The sequence below is a fragment of the Dryobates pubescens genome, chromosome 7, assembly GCF_014839835.1.
Source record: "Dryobates pubescens isolate bDryPub1 chromosome 7, bDryPub1.pri, whole genome shotgun sequence".
NCBI lineage: Eukaryota > Metazoa > Chordata > Aves > Piciformes > Picidae > Dryobates > Dryobates pubescens.
Window position 1 is genome coordinate 45,107,052 of NC_071618.1, and position 23,854 is coordinate 45,130,905.

The window sequence follows — 23,854 nt, forward strand, 5'->3', positions numbered from 1 at the left end:
TTAAGGCACTCTGCCTGGATGCAGGCAGGAGGGAAGAGTAACAGGTTTGCTGGCTCAAGGGTGACAGTTACCCCGCTTCAGCGGCTCTTGGACAGGCAACATCAAAGGCCAGGGCCGGTTGTGATTTTTGTGATTTACTAACCCGTGTCTGGAATAATTTCTTTTTAAAAGGCACTGCAAGCAGATTTTCTGGAGAGAAGGGTTTGCCAGTTCGGTGTTCAGGTAGTTGCACCTCATCCTCGCGATTGTTCCTCTAGCTTAAGCGTACACCTTCATTTGAATTTTAAACAGACTAACGCTTCTGTGTCGTCGCTTCGTATGTGTATGGGCTCGGGAGGCAAAGCTGGCACGTTCTGTAGCTGCTGCCTCTTTGCAAGGGAGAAAAGCAAGTCTTACTAAATGGTGTGGCCTTGGGCTTCTCCGGGAAAAAACATGAACTATGTCTAATAGTTGACTTAAAATGAAATTATCCCGAGCTCCCGTGCCTGCCCACGGAGTAAAAGACCAGCTCACGGTATGAAAGCACGCTCAGACGGAGGAGGTTTATCACTTCGGGAGGCGCAGACACTTTCCGGCGGAGAGCCTGCCTAGGAGCGACGAAGGTAGGGCAGCTGTCGCAGCCCCTAGTCCCGTCCCCCAGCGCGGGCCCTGCCAGGGCCCCTCCCCGGGCGGCAGCGGCGCTCCGCACGCAGCCAGCGCCACCGGGCTGCCGGTGGCAGCGGGGAGCCGCCTTGGACCCTCCCACCCCCTGCCGTGCAACCCCCTGCAGCCGGCGGATGTCCCCAGGATCCCGCAGAAGCGCGGGGCGGCAGGCGCTGGCACCGTCGGTGCGGGTGGCCGGACCCTGGCAGCAGTGACCAAGGCAGAAACACTCGCGGACTTCTTTTCCGCCCCCCTCAGCTCGCCGTTACTTCCTTCGCGTCCCACGGCCGAAGTGCACTCACTCTCCGGCCGGGCAAGGGAGCTCCGACACCCCGCGCACCGCCTGCTCAGTCCCTGCGCGGAGCCAAGCCTGGGGCTGCGGGGGGCACCGCCGCCCACCCACCGCTTCTCAATCCCCCTACCGCCTTCGTCGCCGGAAAACAAAAACCACCCAGAAACAGCACGGGGGCACGGGCACCCTCCTGCCAAACCGGCCCCGCGGCGGGAGGCGGGCGGGCGGCGCGGCGCTGCCATTGGCGCGACGCGGGCCGTCCCTCCCCGCCGGGAGGAGGAGGAGGAGGAAGGCTGGAGGCGGGCCCGCGTGGGGCGCTCGTTGCAGTCGGTGCGCGCCGGGCGGCCGAGTCGGTGCTCTTGGTGCCGCTGCAGAGGGCAGGGAGTTGGGCAAGGGACAGGGCGGTGGGGCCGGAGCTGCGAGGGGAGTTGGTGGCCGCGCCGTCGGGGCCGCGCCGGTCCGCATCCGGAGCCTGCATGGGGCGGCGGCGCTGAGCCCAGCCGCCCCGCTGCTGCCGCTGCTGCCGCCGCGCTCCCGCCCCGGCCCCGCCATGGCCGAGGCACCGCAGCTGGTGGACATCGACCCCGACTTCGAGCCGCTGCCGCGGCCCCGCTCTTGCACCTGGCCCCTGCCGCGGCCAGAGTTCAATCCCCCGAGCTCGGCCACCTCGAGCCCGGCGCCGTCGTGCGGCGGGCAGCCCGAGGGGGCGGCCGCTGCCGGGGCCAGTACCGCTGCCTCGGGAGCGCTCAGTGCCGACTTCATCAGCAACCTCAGCCTGCTAGAGGAGAGCGAGGACTTCACGCCACTGGCCCCTGCTGCCGCTCCCCCGGAGGCGGCCGCCTGCCGCTGCGGGGACTACCCGGCGCCCGAGGCCGGCTGCCGTCTCCACCCGCCGGGACCGCCGCCGGTGCCGCCGGTGCCGCCGCCCGTGTCCGGTCTGTCTCCTGGCCCCGTGGCCGGGCAGCCCCGTAAGAGTAGCTCGTCGCGCCGCAACGCCTGGGGCAACCTGTCCTACGCGGATCTCATCACTAAGGCCATAGAGAGCTCCCCCGAGAAGCGGCTCACGCTCTCCCAGATCTACGAGTGGATGGTCAAGAGCGTCCCCTACTTCAAGGATAAGGGCGACAGCAACAGCTCAGCCGGCTGGAAGGTGAGGGGCGGGTGGTGGGGGACCCTCTGTCGGAGAGGGATTCCCGCGGAGCTGCGGGCGCCGTGCTCGGTGCTGCACATGCTGCCGCCCGGGCAGGGAGCCGTGGAGCTTCGGACAGCCGGGCAGGCTGCCCGCCCCCAGGCGGCTCGCTGCCCGCCTCGCAGTTCGCAAGAGTTCCTGCTCCTTGCCTTTTTTTTTGTTGTTTGTTTTCCTCTCCCCCTTAAATTTTTCCTTTCCCCCCCCCCCCCCCCCCCATCCTTCGTAAGGGAGAAGAGCGCTTTTGCCCTCCCCGTTGTGGAGCGCAGTAGGGGACGGGACCGCACCCCCTCCTCCCGGCTCTCCGCCTACCCCACCCCCCACCCCCCCGCCCTGCTCTGCCGAAAGCAAAAGTTCACGCCGTGTCACGGTGCCGTCTCCGGGCGAACCCGCCGGGAGCGCCGCCGCCTCCCGCTCCCCCGGGGCGACTGGCTGGGGCCGGGGTTCAACACCCAAGTCGTGGGGGTTGCTGTCGGGCGCAGCGGAGGCACCGCCGCCTCGCCCGGAGCTGCCCGAGCGCGGGAGGAGTGGTGGGGGGTGGAGAGGTGCCGTGCCGGCGGCCGCCCCGACTCGGCGGGGTTTGCCGTCGGGGGGTGGAGAGGGGGCAGAAGCAAACAGGGATGGGGAAAGATCAGAGCGGAGGCAGGACAAGGGTTGCAAAAATACCGTGTGTTTAATGAGTAAGCTGGTGTATTTGTCTTGATGGCTTTGTTAAACTTAGGTCGCGGGAATGTCTTTCTTCTGTAAAAGAGTGGGACGAAGTTTCTGCTGCAGCGTAGCCTCTGCAGCCGTAGCAGCCTGGCAGCAGTAACCTGTTGGCCGTGGGGATTTGCGTTCAGGCTGCGCAGCCTGGAGCCGAGCGGCCGATGGAGCTCAGAGCCAGTCTGTAGGGCCAGATGCCCGAGCGCTGCCTCTCCCGGTCCAGGGAAGCACCCGCTCGCCAGGTCCCGTGGCCGCCGGCTGCTCTCCCAGGCAGGTGGCCCAGAGCCTGGCATCGCTTTGCACGGGGCTGTGTGGCCACGCGGGACACCGTGGTGGCGGCTGCGTGCGGCCAAATGGTACCCTCCAGCTCTGCATCCCAGTGGTTGGTGAAAATACTGCCGTTGCAAACAAATCGTCTTCCTCTGAGGCCTCTGCTGAGAAAGTATCACCCACCTGTGCCCTTGCTCGCGGTGCAGGCAGAGCGCGTTGTTTCGTGGCGCTGCATGAGAGCGCTGTCAGGATAAGCTTTAGCCGTCTGCGTGAAGACGAAGCCTCCACCGCCCTGCGGAGAGGTTAAACGGTGACAATAAATGTGTGAAGTGCGGTGGCAGTACACGGTCCTTTTGTGTTCCTGAGTTTGGTCAAGTCAGAGCCAGCCAAACCCTTTGCTTTGCTTTATAGAATTTGTGTTATTTGCCTTTTTTAGAAGCAAAGCAAGTGTGAACTCCTGCTGTATTTGTGTGTTTTAACTGCCTAGCTGGGAATGTTTGTTGCAATCTTTTAGAAGATGTATTCTCGTAGAGGTAAGCAACATCCTGCTAAGGAAATGCAGATTAGCCTTAAACTCCTTTTTAGAGGAAGGCTTTTAAGGCTTTTAAAAGTAATTTGTTAGTTTCACTCAGTGTGTTTGACTAAAAAATTTAAAGGATAATTGTCTTAAGACATCTTTCATGAACACCTTAACAGGAGAGAAATGACTGATAGCTGACAACTAGCTAAGGTAACTTGTCACTTGAAAATGGTGGGGGTTTTTCCAGTGATACTTCACTCTCCCTGAAAACAGCAGGCTGTCAGTTTCGGGAGGAGTGGAAGAGAACTGAGAATTTAACTAAGCGAAATAAAATCAAAACAAAGGACTCCCAAGTTCAAGCAAGCAAATAAACTCTGCTGGCTGTGTAACTCAGTAGGTGCTTCTTACTCGATGGCTGCTCTTTCTGTGGTGCTTCGGCGAGTTAAGAAGCCTGGCACTCGTCTTTGCAACAGGACGACCTCTCCCTATGCCCACATAGCTCTGCTATGACAGGGACAGCCGTTACTGGTATGGTTTTCGGTTGTGGTACCCTCTGGTAGGGTGCAGTCAGTCCCCTGCCAGGACTTGTGGGTTAATACACATGTGCTCTCCTACCATAATTAAGTAGTTACTGTGTTCTGCTTTGGACACATGTTGCCCTAATCCCTTTTTTTGCCTGCGTCACTGCCAGGCCGCTCAGAAAGCTGTGTGCTTGCAGGTTTTACTGCTTTAACCAGATAAACGCGATGTTTCCTAAACACCTTTTCAGGTTTAGTTACCGACAGCCTCTGTGTGTCAATGTTACAACTGATCTCCGTGAGCCCGTTGCCTCCTTTGTCACCGCTTACCACGGCTCAGCCTCCGTAAGGATTATTTCTACTTTCCAGTGCAGGAGCTGTTGGTTTACTCACGCTCTGAGGGCTGGGGACCTGCTGTAGGTGCAGACGCAGGGCTCGGAGTGAAGCCCGAGTCAGCCGAGGGCCCCCGATGGTTGCTCCAGCGATGAGCACAGATTAGCTGCGGGTGTTTGTGCTGACAGAGGGAGCGCGGGTTCGTGTTAGACTCTGGCACAGGCTTAGGGTCGGGAGTATGCTGTGTGCGGGGGCTCCGCAGTTTGGGAAAGAGCGGGCAGGTTGTTTTTCTTGCCACTTAAATAAAGCTGTGAGACACTTACCTTGCTGGAGTTTGCATATTTGTAAAGGCACCTTTCAAATTATACATGAAATGTATGGAACGCACAGGAAATTAAAGAGACTGTGCCCTTGCTGCGTTGCAGCAGTGCTGTGCTGCTCACCCAGAAGACACGGGTTAACTGCTCTCGTGCTTGTGAGTGCGTAGAGCCCCGATTTAATATCTGATGCTGAGCTGCTTTTTCATTTTTGCCTGAATGAAAAAGTTCAGCAGTGTCAGCACTATCTGTTAGGAGCTCAAAATAGCACCCAACCTCTTCTGAATAACATAATTCAAACGAAAATGGCTTTTAAAATAAGACTATAACAGTAGTAACATAAAATTATCAACAGTGGATTATTAAAGTAGGCAAGATTGTTCTCAGTAGTTTATTCCAGATTTTCTTAGCACAAACTCTGCTTTATAAACAGAACATCTCCTTGAACTCGAGGGAAGCAAAGCTCCTATTACCCCCGCCGTGCAGTAGCTACCTTGAGTGAAGGAACACTTGGTGATTGGCGCTGCCAGACCTGCTGTATTGTTCAGTGCGGAGGAGAGCTAGTAGCAACTGGTGTTGCTCAGAGAAAGCTGAAGCAAGAACAAGATCTGTTTCAGAGATAATAAAGAAATTGTTGTGAAAGTTCCATGGAAGATTGAAACTTCTCCTAGCAGCAGTTAAGTGAAAGCAAACTTTTCCCCTTACCTGTGCTAGTGGGAGGCATAGGGCTTAAGACAAGTCTGCAGTCCTCCAGGAACCTTCCTGCAGCTATAGAAAATCCTTCCTTTACTTGCATTTGCTGTCTTCTTGGCTAATCATCATATCTAACGTGCAAAACACCTCTGCAGTGTGTTTATTTCAGGTTGTCCATGCTTCATGGCAAGATTGCTGAGATTTGTCATTAAGGGGCTATCACAGTTAAGCTTCCTTGAATGGCCTCATCCCTTTAACCTACTTTTAAAGACAGGCTCAAATAAAAACCTGCATTTGTTTCTTAAACTGATGACACAGAGTTTTGGTGGCACTCATCTAGAGCTGGATGAATGTGTTGTTTATTTTTCACAGTGGGAGGTGTTAAGGACACATGGGTATTTACACCTCCTTGACTTCTGGTCCTGTGGAAACTCGATCACCTACATTTATTTGTTGCCATTGCTGCAGGAATGAGAATAGAGGGTATCTAGCTGCAGAAGGATGAGTGGATGCAAGCCTGGAAGTCTGAGGGCAAGCCAGTGTGGGACAGGTGCTCTGGGTGGCCTTACTGTGGGAATACTCCGTGGTCATGACTGTTCTGTGGTAAATCAATCTCCATGCAAAACAAATCCCAGGTTGTGGTGTTTTTCATTTGAAAGTCACATGCAGGTTGAAGTGTGTGAAAGATTTTGTGAAATCAAGAAGGATTTTCACAGAAGTTGTTCCCAGCTCGTGGCTCTAGATCTGTGAGCAGTTGAAATTGTGGAAATGTCTACCATTCATTGGAAGTGAAATGAATGCATCTTCGTGAGAGATTTTCTTTTACCACCAATTTCTTTCTGTGTTGGAAGTATGGCAATTGAAGATTGCCCTGAAGAACTGCTGTGTGTTCCCTCGGTGCTGGTGACATATCTGTAGTCATTTACTTCTGTCCCTGCAGGATGTTTCCCTAGGCGATTGGTGGACCCCCTGGCATCATGCGTTGTATTAGGCATATGGGCAGCAAGGGCACATACATATGCACGTATCAGTGTCTATGTTGGGTTTATTGTTTGTGGATTCTGCCAAGTTACATGTGATGACAGTCATACCTTTTTCCATGTGGTACTAGGAACAGACCCAACAGCTTGCATCTGCTCTGCCTTGACGCCTGATCTCAGCTGGAGCAGGCTCAAAGCAACGGCCAGACCAGTTCCAGCTTCTTGCCCATCCTCTTGTCAGTTTTACTATTTAGTGGCTTGAATATCTGCTCACTGCCACTAGAAAGTCCTTCACAGCAGCCTTCATTTTCTAGCTGTGAGTCACCAGCTTGCATTTTGCTCAGTTTCAGATATGAATGTTCGGCTTGATCTTTGCAGGTGCAAGGTGCTCTCGTGGCCTGCACCGGAAAGACTCCTGGTGAAGCTGTATTGCAGTGCTGGCCCTTACACACTCATGCCTTTAAAACTTACTTTTGTTTTTCCTTTTATGTTTTGCCCATTTGACCTCAGCCCTTGCTTGAAGGAAAAAGCCCATTCTGACCTCAAACCTGTATGTTGCTGTCCTGTTTTTGGGGTGGTGCGCAGGCTTCCTGGCTCCGTCCTGCAGGCAAGGTGTGGCCAGGAGGGACTAAGCCACAGCCGGGATGCTCAAGATGTGTCCACTGCCAGTGGCTTGTGCTGTCTAGTGCACAGTGGCCCAATGTTCATTGGTGGTTTTGAGCTTCCCATCAGGGCCCTGAGTTATGTATTGGAAATACTCCTAATTTTCTTGGGCCATTTTCTGTTTGCTGTGATGTCTGTTCAGTTATTTGTATGATTGCAGGCAAGATTAAACACCAAAATGAAATGCCTGAGTGGTTTTGTACACTGACATAATGAGCTTAATTCTCCGCAGCTGCCCTGACCGTAAAGAACCGCAACACACAAGTGAGGTAACTGCCGTCTTCACCACATATTCCTCATGGCATGCTCAAGTACTTCCTTAGCATCATTATCACAGTTTTGCATCACTTACACTCTTTTATGAGTTGTCAGTGAAGTTGGTGCTTTAGGGAAGCGGGGGCTTTTTTCTGTTGCCTGGGGTGGAAAGGGCAAGCTGTGTGGTACAAGGGGCTAGAGATAGCCAGGTAAGGAACATAAGCTTTTCTTTCACTTAGGGATTTTTAAGACTCCAGAAGTGATGTGCTCCTGAGATGTCTGTTCAGATTGATCTGTCTATTCATTTAAGTTTCCAGAGCATAATGCTATCTAAAGCCATCCTCCTCTGTTTACATAACCAGTGAATATTTTGTAACAGGAGTGCTTGGCTTGTGGAACAAAACTGCTGATACATCTTGCAGCCACAGATCTGTGAAATAGGTTGGGCTCTGGCTCCAGAGCTTCAGCCTTCATCCCCTTCTGTTTTGGGGGAAAGTTTGTATGTGAAGCAAGGATTGCTAATGGAGACGATTTTATTATCTGGAGCATGGAATATTGAAGTAAGACATGGTGAAGCTACTTGGTTTATTGCTTTCCTCTTTCAGAAACATGTAAAAGATGGATATATTTACTTTGTTGTGAGCTCCTCTGAAGAAGAAACCTCGAATTCACTGATGGTGGCTGCAGCTGGTCGTAGATAAGCACATGGCAATGCACACTAATATTGCAATGAATTGTATGGCATTTCCTTTGTAAATCTGGCTGCCAAAATGGGTTTAAATGTTGGGGAAACTGCTCCTTGTGATGATAGGCTGCACTTCAGAAATGAAGTGCACTGGGAAGAGCAACATTTCTGCTGCTCCATAGAGAGCTTCAGCGTGAGTTGAATTGATCTCTGAGGACAAGTGCTACTCACATTTAAGTATTCTTTCTAAATATACTCAGGAGATGTTGTTCACAGATGCTTATCAAACAAAGGTGTTTCATTCCTGTACTGTGATTTGTAACATACAGACATCTTAAGTTAGCTGTGCAGCAGCTGTATCATGAAGTTCCTTTGTAGGTCTCCATTCCTAGCGGAGGAGGTGCAGGAATAAAAAGGAAGGAGTCAGCTGCTGTTACTGAATTGGTGGTTATCTGCCTAGAGCTTCATTAGGCTCCATGCTTGTGCTAGTAGTGGGTACCGATCTTCACCAGATCACTTACTACCTAAAGAAGCAAATGTATTTAGTTTTGAAGCACTTCTGCAGTAAATGGCAAAGGTTTAGCAATGCTTTGCTTTGTGGTACGTGGGACAAGAAGTGGCTAGGTTTAAAAATGTATTCACTGAAGCCTCCTGGGACTCTGACAGCTGCTGCACCAGACAGAGATTAGGCATTTTGCTGGAGAAGCAGGGGACAACACTTGATTTGCTCAGACAACTTACTGTTGTTAAAGGCATCTTGCATCACTGCACAGTATCAATGATGTTATAGTTCTGTCTGAAAATACGTCTTGTTCTAGAGTTAATTAAACTTAAAGGTACAAGTCTCCTCTTGTTCTAGCCTTAGAAACCTAATTTTTGGGAATGCTAGGAATCCATGCAGCTGGAGGTGCATTCAGTCCTGTTGCTGCTTCAAGCCAGTGTGCCAGGGATGGCTGTGCTGCATTTCTAAGCAGCCGGTGTTGGCCCGGGTGCTTTGCTGGTGTGTTAACTGCAGCCCAGGCTCACGCCGGTGAGAGCCTGTGGGGCTCCCTTCTTGTTTGGTCAAGGCCCTTTTTGTTGCTCAGGTCTGAGCGGTGTGTAAGCTCTGGGGCCCGGCATGTGCACACTTGAGTGAATGTACTGTGTATGTGTGGGACATGGTAAACCAGCACAGATTCAGATTTCAGTTGGGCTTGATTGCCAAAGAAGTGCTTGCAAGCAGAGATGCCCTTAGCCCCTAGCATTTGCCAACTGAATTACATCTCCTCGCTATACTGTGTAACATGTAAAATATTTAATTAGCTTTTTAAACTTAAAAAAGGATTCAATATCTATCATTTAGAGGCTACTTCGTGCCAGGACTCCATGAAAGGATGAGGTGGGCTGCTTGCTGATGCTTCTTGGATGCTGGCATCTCCTTCTAAAAATGTAACACCCGCCCCCTCCTTTTCGTTAGCACCAGAATGAAATTTCCACCGTGCGAGGAAATCAGGAAATTAAACCATTTTTGTAATAGAATGAGCAGTATGCATACATGAGGGACTGTTGTATGGACAAGCAGCCCTCGTGCTCTCCGTGGAAACCTCAGTTTTGGGGAAAGCTGAAGGTTCATAAAGACAGGGGATGCAGAGGGCAGCTGGTCGCTGTGAGGCTGATCTGCAGGCTCGGTGGCTGAGCAGCCGGGACTCACTGCCACCACTTGCTCCACTGTTGATGTTTCAGAGGAGGTGGGCAGCAAGTGAGCAAAAGTGCTGTATCTTGGAGGGCTCTACGCCACTGCTGTTCACCTGAGGCTGATCTTAAAACCTCCAGGCTGAAGCTGGCTGTGTGTGGATGGGTAGCAGCTGCTGTGTGCGGGCTGATGCCCTGGCTGCCCGTTCTGCTGCAGATCCACCTTCTGGAGAATCCCTGTCCTTGCTGGTGTTCTCTGCTTTAATGCTCCAGTGATCTGTGCCTCCTGATGCAGGCAGAACTTGTGGCTGTTTTGTTTATATGCTGACTTGTTTTGAGTTTAGACAATTGATGTTTTAGTTGTTTTCTTTTTGGCAGTTCCCATGTGCAGGCAGCAGAGGGTCTTTGCTTTTGCTTTAGCGGGGAAGGGGAGCTCTGGAGCATCGCAATATGGACATTTATTTTGTAGGAGAAAATCCAAGTGCAAAGTGCATGCTCTTCCCCCCCCCCTTCTTTTCCCTTCCTGAAGAAGAGTGATGCAGAGAAGTAAGAATTTGGGCTCCAGTTGTCAGAACAGTGTTGGCAGCGTGGCTCGCAGCGAGAAGGTCGCGACTGCTTCGGCTTTCTTGTGCTTAGCGCCAGAAACTGTGACGTGGGTGGAGTTTCACTTACCCATCACTGACTTCTCAAACTACGCAGTTAGATAAGGCTGAGGCAACCTGCTATAAATGTGGTGACTTGTTAGACCGCATTTATTGTGCAAATGAGCTTACATCCTGCAAGATCAGCAGAAACACACTTCAGTGTTTGCTTGGATGGAAATTAATTAAAACCTGGCGACTGAAATTAAAGGCATGGGTTTGCTGCCCGTTGTGCTCCGTGCAGCTACCTTGCAGTTCCCACAGTGGGAATTAGCACGCTTGCAAATGTGTTTTTGGCGTGTGTGAGTTTCATGCCAGAGTCAGAGCTGGGTTCTGGCATTTGTGGCCTCCTTAGATTTAGGCAAAACCCGTTTCACTTTGCCTGCCTGCCCTTTAATGTATGTCCAATGTACTTGAAGCCACCGATGGGAGCAGGGTTACAAACGCTCCAAAAATACATTGCTGCGCTGGTGGTGGTGGTGGTGGAGGCTGATTTGCTTGTAGCTGGCATTTGCTTAAAACTGATCAGAGCTGATCTGCTAATTTGAATGTAATTGTTAGAATAACAACAATGAAAAGGGTACCTGTGCCATACACACCTCTGATGTGTATCCAGATTTCCATTTTGATTGCCCAAAGCATGCTCCCAGACAGGGAGATCTTTGGTGTTTGCCAACTAAACTGGATCCTATGGTGATGCTTTGCAGTCTGTAGAAACTCTGAATCAGGTAGCCAACAAAATGAAGATACTGTTACTCAGAGATGCTTTAGAGCGAGCTGCTGCAGTTCTCCCCTGTCAGAAAGGGAGAGGCTTTCGTGCTTTGTGCCTCTCTTCACTGTTACTGTGTTGATTTCTTTTTTCCAAAAATACTCTCTTAAAATGCGAGTTATTTGCAACACCCACAAGCCCTTCTCCCAGGAAACCTGGCTCTGGAGACAACCTGGTGGTGTGCTGAGGGAAGGGGGCATTATTCCTGCTGTTGTCTCCTCTCTGGAAATGTCTAATTAGCAGGTGTAATTTATAACTGCTTGATTACTCTCCCTCTTCCCTTTCCCTTCCCCTTGCAGCAGTGCCCTGTGAGGCTCCAGCATCAGTGCTCTGTAGTGCTAGGTTCCAGGGGTCCTTCCAGCTGCCCTTAACAGCAGTCTCCTCAGGTGCAAGCATTGGAAGGTGTGAAAAGGAGGGGAGGTGTGAGCAGAAGGCTTTTCAGGAAAGCCTGAAGCCTGGCTTCTGCTCTGGTTCTAGCAGGGTGCTGCTGTGCAGGTTTCTCTGGGTGTTGCAGTCGTGACCTAGCAGCTCTTCCAAGCTAGAGCAGCCTACCGGCAGAGTCCTGCTGAAATGCTGCTTGCTGTTGGGCCTGTTTGTGGGTACAGATCTGGTTTGCTGCTCAGGTGAGAGGAGCAGGTCAGGGAAAGGAAACACGTTTACTGTTACTGGTTAGAGGGAGGTTCCTGTAGGTTCACCTGTAGGTTCCTCATTACTTAAAGCAGTTAAGGTAAATCCTTTGGCTTCTCCTGAAGGTATTGTGGTGGTGTGTTTCTTCCTCAGTAAGGTATTTCATCCTCTCTAGAGGTTCAAGGTGGGGAAAGCAATGCTTGTGCTAAAGTGCAAGATTTATGATGGAGTTGTTGCAAGATACATGTTTATTGATGAAGTTCTTACTGGTATGTTACTACTATTTTAATTAATTTTGTCCATAAGCTTTGTGGTGATGTCAAGGGAGGTTAAGCTGCCAGAGCCAGATCTGGTTCAGGTCTTTGCAGTTGGTGTTTGCCTGTCGCCACTGCTGAGCTTGTTCTACTTCAGCCCTTCTGTCATGGTTTAACCCCAGCTGGCAACTGGACACCGTGCAGCTGCTCACTTGCTCTCCCAGAACCAGTGGGGCTGGGGAGAGAATCTTAAAAAGAAACAAACCCCAAACCCAGAGTCAAACTTACAGGTTGATAATAGGACAGAAAAGGAAGGGAATAATAATAATAGAATATAATAATAATTATAATAGAATGCCATACAGCAAGTGATGCACAGTGCAGTTGCTTACCACCTGCCAACTGATGCCCAACCAGTTCTTGAGCTGCAGTATCCCATGGCCAGCTCCCTTTAGTTCATATACTGATCATGCCATCATGTGGCATGGAATACCCCTTTGGTCAGGTTGAGTCAGCTTTTCTGGCTGTCTCCCCTCCCAACATCTTGTGCCCCTCAGCCTCTGCTGTCAGGCTGAGAGGAGAAGCTGGAAAGTCCTTGGCTTAGTATAAACAATGCTTAGCAGCAGTTAAGTGTATTCAATGTTACTCTAAATCCAAAACACAGCACTATCCCAGCTACTAGGAAGAAAATTAACTTTATTCCAGCTGAAACCAGGACACCTGCTTCTTTGAGCAGAGCTGTGCTCAGCTGAAGGATCTGCAGCTCCAACCAGGAGCTGTTAGAAATTCAGGGTGAGGAAGCAGCCTAACATGTGAGCTAATCAAATCGTGTTATATAATTCAAACTTAAATGCACCACATATTTTTATCAGGCTAGATGTATTTGTGTCCTGATTAATATCTCGAAACCTATACTGCAGGAAGTAATAACAACAAAAGAGGTGGAATTTAACATTTTTAGATATGAAAAGCCAGAGTGGTGCTGCATGTTTAACTCAGAGCAGCTTCACTCTTTCCTATTTGTTATGCTATCCTGGCCCTGCCATCCTTGGAATGGCATGAAGGCAGAGCTGGGAGGCACTTCCATGTTTTAAATGCTGGTGACACAATGCTTGGAAACCTTAGAGAGGGTTGGAGAGGGCTGAACCAGGAGCTTTCTCTTTCAGCCCAAGTTGGGGGATTGTTTTTCCCCCCCCTTTATTCCCCATTTTCCCTTGATGAATATGCACAGCCTCCAAGTAAAACTGTGGTGTCAGGTCCTTGTATCTGTGGGACTGCCTTTGCTGTGAGAGCTGAGCATCTCTCTTGATGTTGTGTGTCTGTATTCCAGCTGGTGGGGTATTAATTCTGATCCAGGGTCTGGTGCTGGGTGCCATTGGTGTGTTGTGCCCTTATCCACAGTGTAGGAAAAACCAGTAAGTGCATTCTTGAAATAAAAACAGGGATGTGAGTTTCAAGCAGTACTCTAAAACACAGCCTGTTGCAACTGATTTGGGGAAAATAAAGAGATGCTATCTTAAATGCAGACTTTTCCATGCTTGTTAGGAAACTTGAGTCACTCTTGAATAATCCAGTTTGTTCAGTCTATGAAAACCTGATATTGCACTCTTGCCTGTTTCTTCTTTACAGTTCTGTGGCAATGGCATTGTAATAAGTATTAAAAGGAGAAGCCATAATCTTCTCTCCTTGCAGCCCAAGCCAAGGCTAGTCATTCCCTGATGCTATGAAGTCATCTGTTGCTTTGAGGTTTCGAAGTAAGACTTTGCTCCAAACGTCTGCTCTGGGCGAGTGCTTGTGGCATTAGCGAGGGGGTCCCGGTGCCCTTCTGCTGCCTCTAACCCCTTTTCAGACCCTCCTCCTGTGGCCGAGGAGGCTGCTGATGCCTCCTCCTCCCTTCTGGAGCTCTGGGACAAGCATGAAGGTGTAAATGAATTTGCCATGATTGCACAAGGCAGTTATGCAACAAGGCTGACGTGGTGGCGTATACATATGTAGAGAACGCCTCACTGAGGAGATGACATTGAGCAGTCTCACCCCCTTCTCCTCGAAGCAGTACTAGTCTTACCCCCCTGCTTGGTTTAACTTGCATATTGAAGCATATCAAATCCTCATCTCACTTGGCTGAGGATTATTGTTGGTAGAGCAAACCAATAAATTGGTTCTTGTGGACCATGTATTTGGGAAGGAGTTTCCATGAGCTTGGAGCCCGGAGCCCAGGCAGTGAACGCTACAGTGGCTGGTCCTGGGGCAGTGCCCTGCCTTGCAGTCAGCTCTCGTACTGTCAGCGCAATCTGAACCATCTAAGTGTGTGGTTTGGTTCTCGTTTCTTTTTTTTCCTTTCCAAATGAGTGATGGAGTTTCAGTTGGAGGCATTGTGTGCTGCTCCAACAGGTCAGTGAGCAAGTGCTCCTTGCATCTGGAAACCTAATTCCTTACTTCCTATGTTTTCTAATTTCTCTGGAAGAAAGTGTGCAGCACTACAGGCTCCTGTCTTGTGTGAAGGAGAGAGACCAATGGCATGGTGCTGGAACTGCTTTGTTTGGGGCAGGCTGATTTGTAAGGCTGCCTTCACGCTGAATGTGATACTGTTTTGTCACTTCCCTGGCAAGTTACCCTGTGTGTCACCTGCACTGGCGAGCGTTGCTGCCCTGGGAGCCTGGAGCAGGGCTGCAGCTGAGCAGAGAGGTGGTGATACCCCACCACTGCATTCACTCACTGCCTTGAGGTGTGTGTGTCTGCTGCCTACCTGTGTCCTCCATGATCAGTGAGCTGAGGGGCTGCAACTGGGGCTGGAGGTGCCTTCCTCGGTGGATGTTACTGCCAAGCAACTTCTTGCAGATGTCTTGGACACAATTTCTGATGCCTTGGGGTAGAGGATCGATTTCCTGAGGTCTCCTGCATGTCTTCACCTGAGCACTTCTATGTTCAGCTAAGATGTCCAGTCTCTGGAAGCTGAATGTAGCCCTTCTCACCAGGTGTGACTGGTGGTGGCAAGATGATGTGCTGCAGCTCCTGGCCTGACTTTGGGTGGCACAGTTTTACCTGTGTGTGGGAAAATAAGCCTTTTTGTTCCTGTTTCTTCCCTTCTTGTTCCTGGGAGGTACGACAAGCACGTGATGGTGTCTTCCTGTACAATGCTTGTTGCTGATTGAAAGAAGTTCTGCAGACTAAGCAAGGAGACTGACCTGATGACTCCTCTTGACAACTGCCTAGTTTAAGTTAACATTCAGAATATTTTTATCCTAGTTTACTCCTTAGAGGCTAATAGAGTTCTGCTAGAGTAATTTTCAGATGAATCATACCATCTGCCATGCATCCTTTGCTGTTTCAGCAGTAGGGGAGGAGAGGAAATGCACACATACAGTGGTCTGAAACAGTGTGTTTGCATTCACTTGAAAACAAATTCAGTCTCAGAGTTTTGGGTGTGGGGGCTTTGGGTTTGTTTTTGGTTTTCCTTTTTCCAGCAGGCATTTTGTGTTTCTTGCTTTGGTTATCAGTTCAACATGCAGGGATATTGCTCTGCTGGCTGGTCAGTGCCAGACTTTGCAGAGACTTGCAAGGCACGGGGCATGCTTGATCTGGCCTGCTAGTGAGTTGAAGAGAACCACCACCAGGTCCCTTTTTGAAAACACAGGTCAAATATTGACCCTTGGGATTTCCAAACCCAGCCAGCTGTGACCTGCACCCCTTTTGAAAATAAAGAGAATAAAGAGGTTGGAGGCAAATGGAACCAGAGCAGGTAGCCTGGCAGTGTAGAGGGAAAGGCTACTTGTGAAGTAAGTTCTGTAGGGTTGATGTTCAAGACTTGTTCTTCCAGGTGCAGTTCTGAGCCAGGGGAGGAGCGTCCCCAGCATGCAGCTGCCTTACCTGTGGGAAAGGGCAAGCTGGCATTTGAAACCAGCAATTCATAACCACAGTGGAGCACTGGACATGTTGTGTCCCAACTTGTGTTTTGTCCAGAAGCAATTATTTGGGAGACTAGCCAATCTGTTAGAAAGGTTCATGGGTTTGGATTTGGGGTTGGAAAGGGCTAGAATCACGATCTTTGTGCTTCAACCCTACCCTGCCTTTGAGAACAGTCCATGATATTAGATAACACTTTAATTACTACCAGGCAGAGTTAATTCATAGTTAAAAAAATCCCCTGCTGCCTTTCCTGAAGACCTCATTTTCTCATAAACTGATTTGGCTGGTGAACTGTTGCACCAAGAAGTGCTAATAGATTTTTGTGCTTTGTTCATGTCTTCAAGCTTTTTTCCAGAACTTTATCTCCTGCTTGGGTTTAGTGCTCTGAGGAACCTTGTTTGAAGAAGTCGAGAGCAGAGCATTGAAGTGCAGAGCAATTAAACTGCTTGCTTCCCTTTTCATGCATCTCACCCATGCCCCTCGAGGGAAAGCTGTAGCTGGTAAACTGCAGAATTAATTATGTGAGGTCAGTTGAAGGCCTGGACAATGGCATGCTCTCTTTTTCAGGCAAGAAAGGCACTTTTTAAATGCCAGGAACTAAAAGCAAGGATTGCTTGCCTATGGATAGGAGTTGTTGCTCCAGATATCAAGCTGACATGCAGGCAGATATATGCTACACTTAGATGAGGATTAGTTTGTGCCCTGAAGCAAATGGGTTATTAACTCTTGTAATTTTATTTTAGCATGTTTAACAGCAGATACTGTTGTTTATAAAACCCATTTAATCCTTTTTTAATCGTTGCAAGTTATTTTCCAGTAGTTATCCTGCAGCCATGAGTTCCGGTGCTTAGTTCTGCACTGAGCAAAATGTCTCGTTGGTCTCTTTGCAGGTATTTTGAAGTCATTCTTTAACACATTGGATTAGAATTAACAACAAAAAACCAGTGAAAAAAGTTGGGTCTTAACTTCTGTTGCCTTCTCCTCCCTCCTCAATTGCTTCACTCTTCACATACCTGGAGATTCATTTCCTTTTCTTCTTTACTCTTTTGACTTTCTATGATGCATCCCCATTTCCCTTCACTTTTCCTTGGTCACTGCTGTTGCTGATGAGAAACACTAACAGATAAAGCTGGCAGATTTTTATTAGCTTGGGCTTTGCTCTGTACCTCAAGGCATTTATTGATAAATAGGGGCCTTGTATTATGGGATGTACAAACAGGAGCATGTGACTGCCCCCTGCACTGGATTTGAGAACGCAGGAAACAGTGGTGGTGTTGGTGACATCGTGATGCTCTTAAAGGAGGCAGTGCCTTTTCTCAGAGCTGAAGGTATCATCCAGGAAAGGCTGACAAGCTTTCAGGTGTGCAGGAGGCTCTTTGTGTGTGAAATAAAAGCTGTCAACAACTTCAAAATATATAGCTGAGAAAAAAATATTTCCATTTTCAAAGATGGTCAGAGTCAGAACATCAGATGTAGAGGTGGGGCATCAGGGAAGGTGGAGGGCTAAGTGGCTCTCCCAAGGGAGAGAGGTAGAAGCTGTTCAAGCTTGAAGAGGTTGATGTGAGGGGAAGAAGAGCATAACCCACTATAGTTACTGGCATCATTGCTTGATCTTTCCCCCCATGTTTCCTGTCTCTTCCTGGGGTAAGAGCTGGTATTTGCTGTGTTTCTTCATTGCTAGCAAGCTGCCGTGCTAAGCCGTGGAGATACCCAACAGGCAAACAGGGGCTGTGGTCTGTCCTTTGGAAAGCAGGCTAAAGTGAAAGTGCATAAACCACCTTAACTTTCAAGTTATAATCCAAGTTGAGACAGAAGTGGAGTCGCCGTCATTGGAGGTGTTCAGGAGGAGACTTGATGGGGTGCTTGGTGCCATGGCTTAGTTGTTTAGGTGGTGTTGGATTGGTTGATGGGTTGGATGCGATGATCTTGAAGGTCTCTTCCAACCTGGTTTATTCTATTCTATTCTAACTATTTACATCAAAGATCACATACCAGTATGAGTCTTTTGCTAGGCATGTTGTGTGGAAGCAGCATCAGATGGTGGGTGCATAAAATACAAGTCATGCCGAGGTCTTCAGGTCTTTTCATCTGTGACTCAGCCCTGTGCTGTGGCAGTGGAGATTTCTTGTGAGGTAGAAGCTTCCAAACTGCCCCAGTTATTCTGCTAAACAACAGGGTTCAGCAACACACCAGCTGAATTTGCAGCTGTGGACCAGGGCAGCGTTTTGTTTTCGTGAGCCTTCTCTCGGGCTAGCATCCCTGTGGTGGCTCAGCAATTGGTGGCCCTGCCCGATGGCAGTGTGCGAGACTGGGGATGCAGGCATGAGGGGCAGCTTTGCTGTGCTGCCCCCTAAGCTTTTCAAGTGATTGACTTGAGTCCTGTCTCCCCTCCTTGCTGGAGGTCAAGGAAACTGGAAAGAAGAATTCTGTTCTGTGTATGGATGGCCCGTCTGCTCAGCAAGAGGGGTGGAAAGCCTCAGCCCTCTTCAGGTTTGTTGCTCAGTCATGGCCACTGTGTTGGGGCCTTTCAACCTCTACAAGAATCTGTCCTCTCCGTGCCAGCCCTTGAGATGCAAGGTAGTAATGCTGCCTTGCATGTGGAGGAAGTTCTGCACTGTCAAGCACGTGTCTGAAATGGGGTGCATGCACATCTGTACAAGAGCTACTTGCCAATGCAGTGTGAAGGATTAGGAATGAGAATGAGACAGGGATAACATTTATGGCTCTCCAAGGGTAAGAGCTTTGCCTCTTGGCTCTGATTAAGCCACTGCTTAGCCTGTGAACATTTTTGTCTTTTAACATGGGGAGATCTGCTATTAGAAGAGATTTTGCCACTGGGGTCGGATGGCATAAAGAGGATACTTGACTGAGTTGAAAAAATCTGATTAGTCTGTCTTTTGCTGGGAGAATCCTTTGCTCAGACCTATCCCAGGGATACGTGAATCACGCAGGGGAGAAGTTGAAATTGGCAATCAAGGCTTTAAGCTGTTGCTGTTAAGCGAGTGCTAAATGAGCTTTGCTCTAAGAAATGTGCCTGTTCTTAGAAATGTCTTTAACGGGGTCTGAGTTATACTGAAATGGAAAACTTCCTTCCAAATTAAAGGGGAAAAAAATTACAATGAGCAGAATATGCTTTTATTGTCTGAAACTTCTGACCAGGTTTATTGCCTGTGCTGCTGCTTTGCTAAAGTACCACTTACACTGAGTTTTATTACACGAGGCATAGAACAGCAAAATGTATCTGTACTGACTTGAATATTCCTACTCTCCTGTAACATCTTTTTTCCTCTGCCAGGTAAATCTTGATTTAAGATTTGACTTCTCATCTTGTTCTGGCAACCTTGTGATCATGTGTGTAACTGCTGATGGGAACTGGTTGTGTGAGAGCCTGGTGAGGTTCTGAGGTTCCTCTGCAGCACTGAAGCTTCAAAGTAGGAAATAGGGGTTTCTTCTCTGTCCCTCGCTGATGAGCTGATGTGTAGACCACAGTCCTCTTCTGAACTCTTTGTGAGGTTGCCTGAAGTGGACAGGTGTCATAGTTGCCTTTAGTTAAGCCTAGTGGTTCCTTTCCGTGTGTTCACTTTGTCGTTCAAAACACCTGCTGGTGTTGCAAGGAAAGCCCTGGGGTAACAGGAAAAGGGAAAGAAGGCAGATATGAAGAGGGTTATGCATTCTCTTCATAGGAGGCTGCTCTGTTTGGGATGGGTAGCTGGTGAAGGAGAACAGGTTTCTGTTCCAACTGTTCACGAGGGAAATACATTAGCAGGCATGATGAATAAGTCCCTAGAAAGGAGGCAGCCCGTGTGAATATTCCCACAGGTCCTTTTGGTCTCAAATGATGAGATACTGTCAGTTTGGGGAAAAGGCCAAGGGGCAGCGTCAAGTATTGACAAAACAGCCTTGTCACATCCAGTCCTGTGGTCCTGAGTCCACGGTGCTACAATGGTATCACACACTTTGTTGTTTCTATGTTGGGTCCTTGAGGACCTGGCCCGCTTTGCCCTGTTGAACAGACATTCAGAGCTTAGGAACCTTTGAGTTTCTCTCTGTGCAGGCTGTACTTTGGCAAGTTGATTTGGAAACCAAGGTCTGGATACCTTCTTGTCCTTACCACAGTGGCTTTTAAAGGACCGGGAAGAGGGTTCTCTAAGAAAGATTAAAAATGACCAGTTGTTAGGCCCATGACTTCTCTACTATTGCAGTAGCAATAGTTGGCTCCTCCAAGGAGGTGCAAAGGTGACAGTCTTAGATGGGGTTTAACCAGTGCCTGACCCTGCTTTGCAGCACTGGAAAGTCTTAACTCTGATCTCTGAAAAACTGAGCACAACCACAGCATTCACACATAATGTAGGGGGTTTGTGTTTGTTTGTGGGGTTTGGGGTGTTTTTCCCCCCCACATACCTTCCATGCATATCCAGCCCAAGAGGGGTCTCAGCCTTTTGCATTTTGAAAATAAGACCCTTTGATAGAACCTTCAATACAGGTTAGGAGGTGAACCCCAAGGCAGCCCCAAGGAGAAGGATCTGGGAGTCCTGGTGGACAAGTTATCCATGGGGCAACAATGGCCAATGGGATCCTGGGATGCATTAAGAGGAGGGTGTCCAGCAGATAGAGGGAGGTTCTCTTCTCTCTCTACTCTGCTCTAGTGATGCCCCACCTGGAATATGGCATCCAGTTCTGGGCTCCCCAGTTCAGGAGGGTCAGGGATCTACTTGAGAGAGTCCAACAGAGGGCTACAAGGGTGATTAAGAGACTGAAGCATGTGCCTTGTGAGGAAGGGCTGAGAGTCCTGGGGCTTTTTATTCTGGAGAAGTTTGAGAGGGGATCTAATAAATGTACAGAAATAGACGAGGGCTGGGTGTCAAGAAGGAAGGGACAGCCTCTGCTCACTTGTGCCCTTTGACAGGACAAGGAGCAATGGATGTAAAGTACAGCACAGGAGGTTCCACCTCAACACAAGGAAGAACTTCTTTACTGTAAGGGTCACAGCACTGGAACAGGCTGCCCAGAGGGGTTGTGGAGTCTCCTTCTCTGGAGACTTTCAATACCTGCCGGGATGTGTTCCTGTGCAACCTGCAGTAGGTTCTGTGGCCCTGCTCTGGCAGCGGGGGTTGGACCGGAAGATCTCCAGAGGTTCCTTCCAACCCCTAACATGCTGTGAGCCTGTAATACAGAGCCACACACTGTGCATCCCAGTTGCATGTGATAGAATGTGCTCTTTGGGCCGGTCTCAGGCTTGCCTGCTCCCAGGACAGATGTAAAGGAGCAGCTGAACTCCAAGTCGTTTTGTGCTTCCTAGAAAGTCTGTGCAGGCTGGAAGGGTTTGACGTGAGGACAAAGGCTCTGAGGTGCTGGTAACCTCAGCGGGTTGCAGAGGAGTTTCCTCATATTTGGGAGTTACGGTAATCAAAGCAAACAAATGTTTGGGTTGTAGTGTTTATAAGACAAGACTGAGAGAGGAAATGAGAAGCCTTTGAAATGTGAGTTAAATCAGGAGTGCCATGAGTTGTGTTTTTCTTGCCTTTTGCTGTGTAGAATCCTGCATTCTTTTGCTGAGGCTTGGTTAAGGAAAATTTTACTTTCTAAAGAGAAGAAGCTGCGTGTCACAGAGAAAAGGAATATCTTCAAGGTACACAGTCTGCTACGTGATGGAAGGGCTTGTTACGGAAAAAACCTGCAGCTGAAAGGTGTGATAGGATTTCCTAGCAGTTAAACAAACAAGCCAAACCCATTTTTGCCTGGAAGCATGAGCTCCTCAGCTGCATCTTAAGTGCAGAAGCAAAGGAAAAGGTGCAGAATTCCGTGAGTTAGCTATCAACAAGCTGCAGTTGATGAGGAAGGTGGCTTGCTATGAGTTGTAATTAAAAAAATGGCGATCCCTCTGCTGAAAATGGCAATAATAAAAAGAGCTAAAGGAAGCTCTTGTGTGGTTCCCAGCTTGTGTGCTTTTCCAGCTGTTGTCCAGTGCAAGGTATGACGTCTGTCTGCAAGTCTTGTCTTCAGACATACGTATTCTTTTCCATGATCTTTGGGTCAGAAGGAAGAGATTTTTTGCTTCTACTGGTGTAGGATAGAAAAGCTTTCAGAAGCAGCACTGTGTAATGTCAGTGAACAGGTCTGTTCCTGTCACAAGCCAAAATGGAAATAAATGAAGGAAAAAAACCCAAAACCCAGCCCCCCCCCCCAACAAAAACCCCAAACCAAACCCAGAAGCTTGAAACGAAGCATTCCTCCTGCATTTTTAAAGGTTGAAACCCAAAGTGTGGAAGAGAGGGAAAAAAATCCTGTCTCTGTCTGTGGGACATTTATTAACCCTAATTTCTTGCCCTTCCAGATGCTGAGTGCTTGTGCTACCCTGCAGTGTTGTCATCAAAATTGTTTTGATTTGCAGCACTTTCTGAAGTGGAGCTCTGATGTGAAACGCGGCCCAAAAATGCTGGAAACTCAGTTGAGAAAAAACCCTTTAATGAGTCACAAGGCAGTAATGAATCCAGCCTCTATGCTCCTTGCTGTGGTGTTCATTACTATGGCTAACTGTCACTGAACATCTCTAACAAAACAAAAACTGTCATTAAACATCTCTAACAAAACCAACCAAAGGAAAAAGGAGCTTTGGGTCAAGAGTTAAGTGGCCTTGCTTAGGATCTGTTCCTGGTGGGTAGCCACTTGCTGGCCAGACAAAGATTGTGAACCTAGTGGACCCCTGAGGGATGTTTAGAAGGGGCTGAAGGGTGCTGTGGGGTTTGGGGGGCTCTGTACAGGGAGCTTGCAGTACATGGGGACTGCAAAAGGCAAAGGAATGAAAGCAGTTGAGTTGGAAAGGGGGTGCAGATTGTGGGGGTGAGGTTATGTTTGTGGGAAGCTGTGTGGGACATGGTGGAAAAGGGGTTTTGTAAACCCTCAGGAAACCATGGCCTGGCTTGTTGTGTTTGTGTAGTTTTAGTGTATCAGCCTTTCACATGCCAATGTTTTCACTTCTTTTGACATGTGTTTCTCTTGAGGACAGCTGGGACGAGCAATTGAAAACAAAGGCAAACCTGAAAGTACCACAAACGTCCACAAAAGAGTCTGAAGCCCAGGGAAGCCCAAAAGGAGCAGAGTTTCAGTGTCCTTTGCTGCTGCTGGTGGGGCAGCTGAGAAAGGAGCACAGGGCAAAGGAGAGGGCTGGAGCTGTGTGGGGGCTGGTGGTGGAACCTGCAGCTGAAGCTGGGACTATGAGTCAAAGTCCCATGACTCCATTGCGAGACCATTAGTCCTTTTAAGTAGCTGCCTTCAGGGCTGCCAAGAATTATGGCTGATGGATAGCACCAGAACAGAACTCGAATTATTTGGGGTTTTCAGCTAGAAGGCAGCACGAGGTAGAGACCAACACTGCAGCCTGTCTCACAGGCAGACTCTGTCACTGCAGAACATGTATGGGAAAGAAAACTCTGACCTGCTGCAGCTATAGCTCTGAGTCCTGGCCACCGTTAACCAAAATCTCTTGAGGTTTTAAAGGTTGTGATAAATCTGATTTACCAAAGAATGCAGAAGAAGCTGCAGAAAGGATATGCAAGAAAAGGAAATTGTCCATTTGTATGCTTAAACTCTATGCTGGAAAAGCTTGCAGTCAGGAGACACCCCTGCAAAACCAACTGCACTTTTATCTGCATTTTTGGTACAGCATTAGGCTTTGGGTCATAAATAACTTAGTAGTTATTGATTGCCAGTTTATTAGCAGCGCTACTCTGGGAGTTAACAGTTGCTTTTCATACTCCAAAGCATTAGATTACAATTTGCTATTCTACATATAATGCAGAAAAATGACATTTCCCCCCCCCCCCCAGAGTGAAATATTGGAGAAAATTTATATTCTCAGTAGGTTGTTTGAATCCAAAGACTTTTGCATTCTTGGTATGTCTAAGCTCAGCTACTGTGCATTGCAAACATG

At 48.9% G+C, this 23,854-nt stretch overlaps 1 protein-coding gene across 1 annotated transcript in view; it reads left to right on the forward strand.

The window, feature by feature from the left end:
• Positions 1–1,207: 1,207 nt before the first annotated feature.
• The window catches only part of FOXO1 (forkhead box O1), a 66,052-nt gene continuing 43,405 nt past the window's right edge, over positions 1,208–23,854 (forward strand). The window contains exon 1 of the mRNA XM_054163137.1: positions 1,208–2,084. Within this exon, the coding sequence (XP_054019112.1) occupies positions 1,485–2,084 (600 nt within the window). The 5' untranslated portion in view covers positions 1,208–1,484. The remainder of the gene's footprint in view (positions 2,085–23,854) is intronic.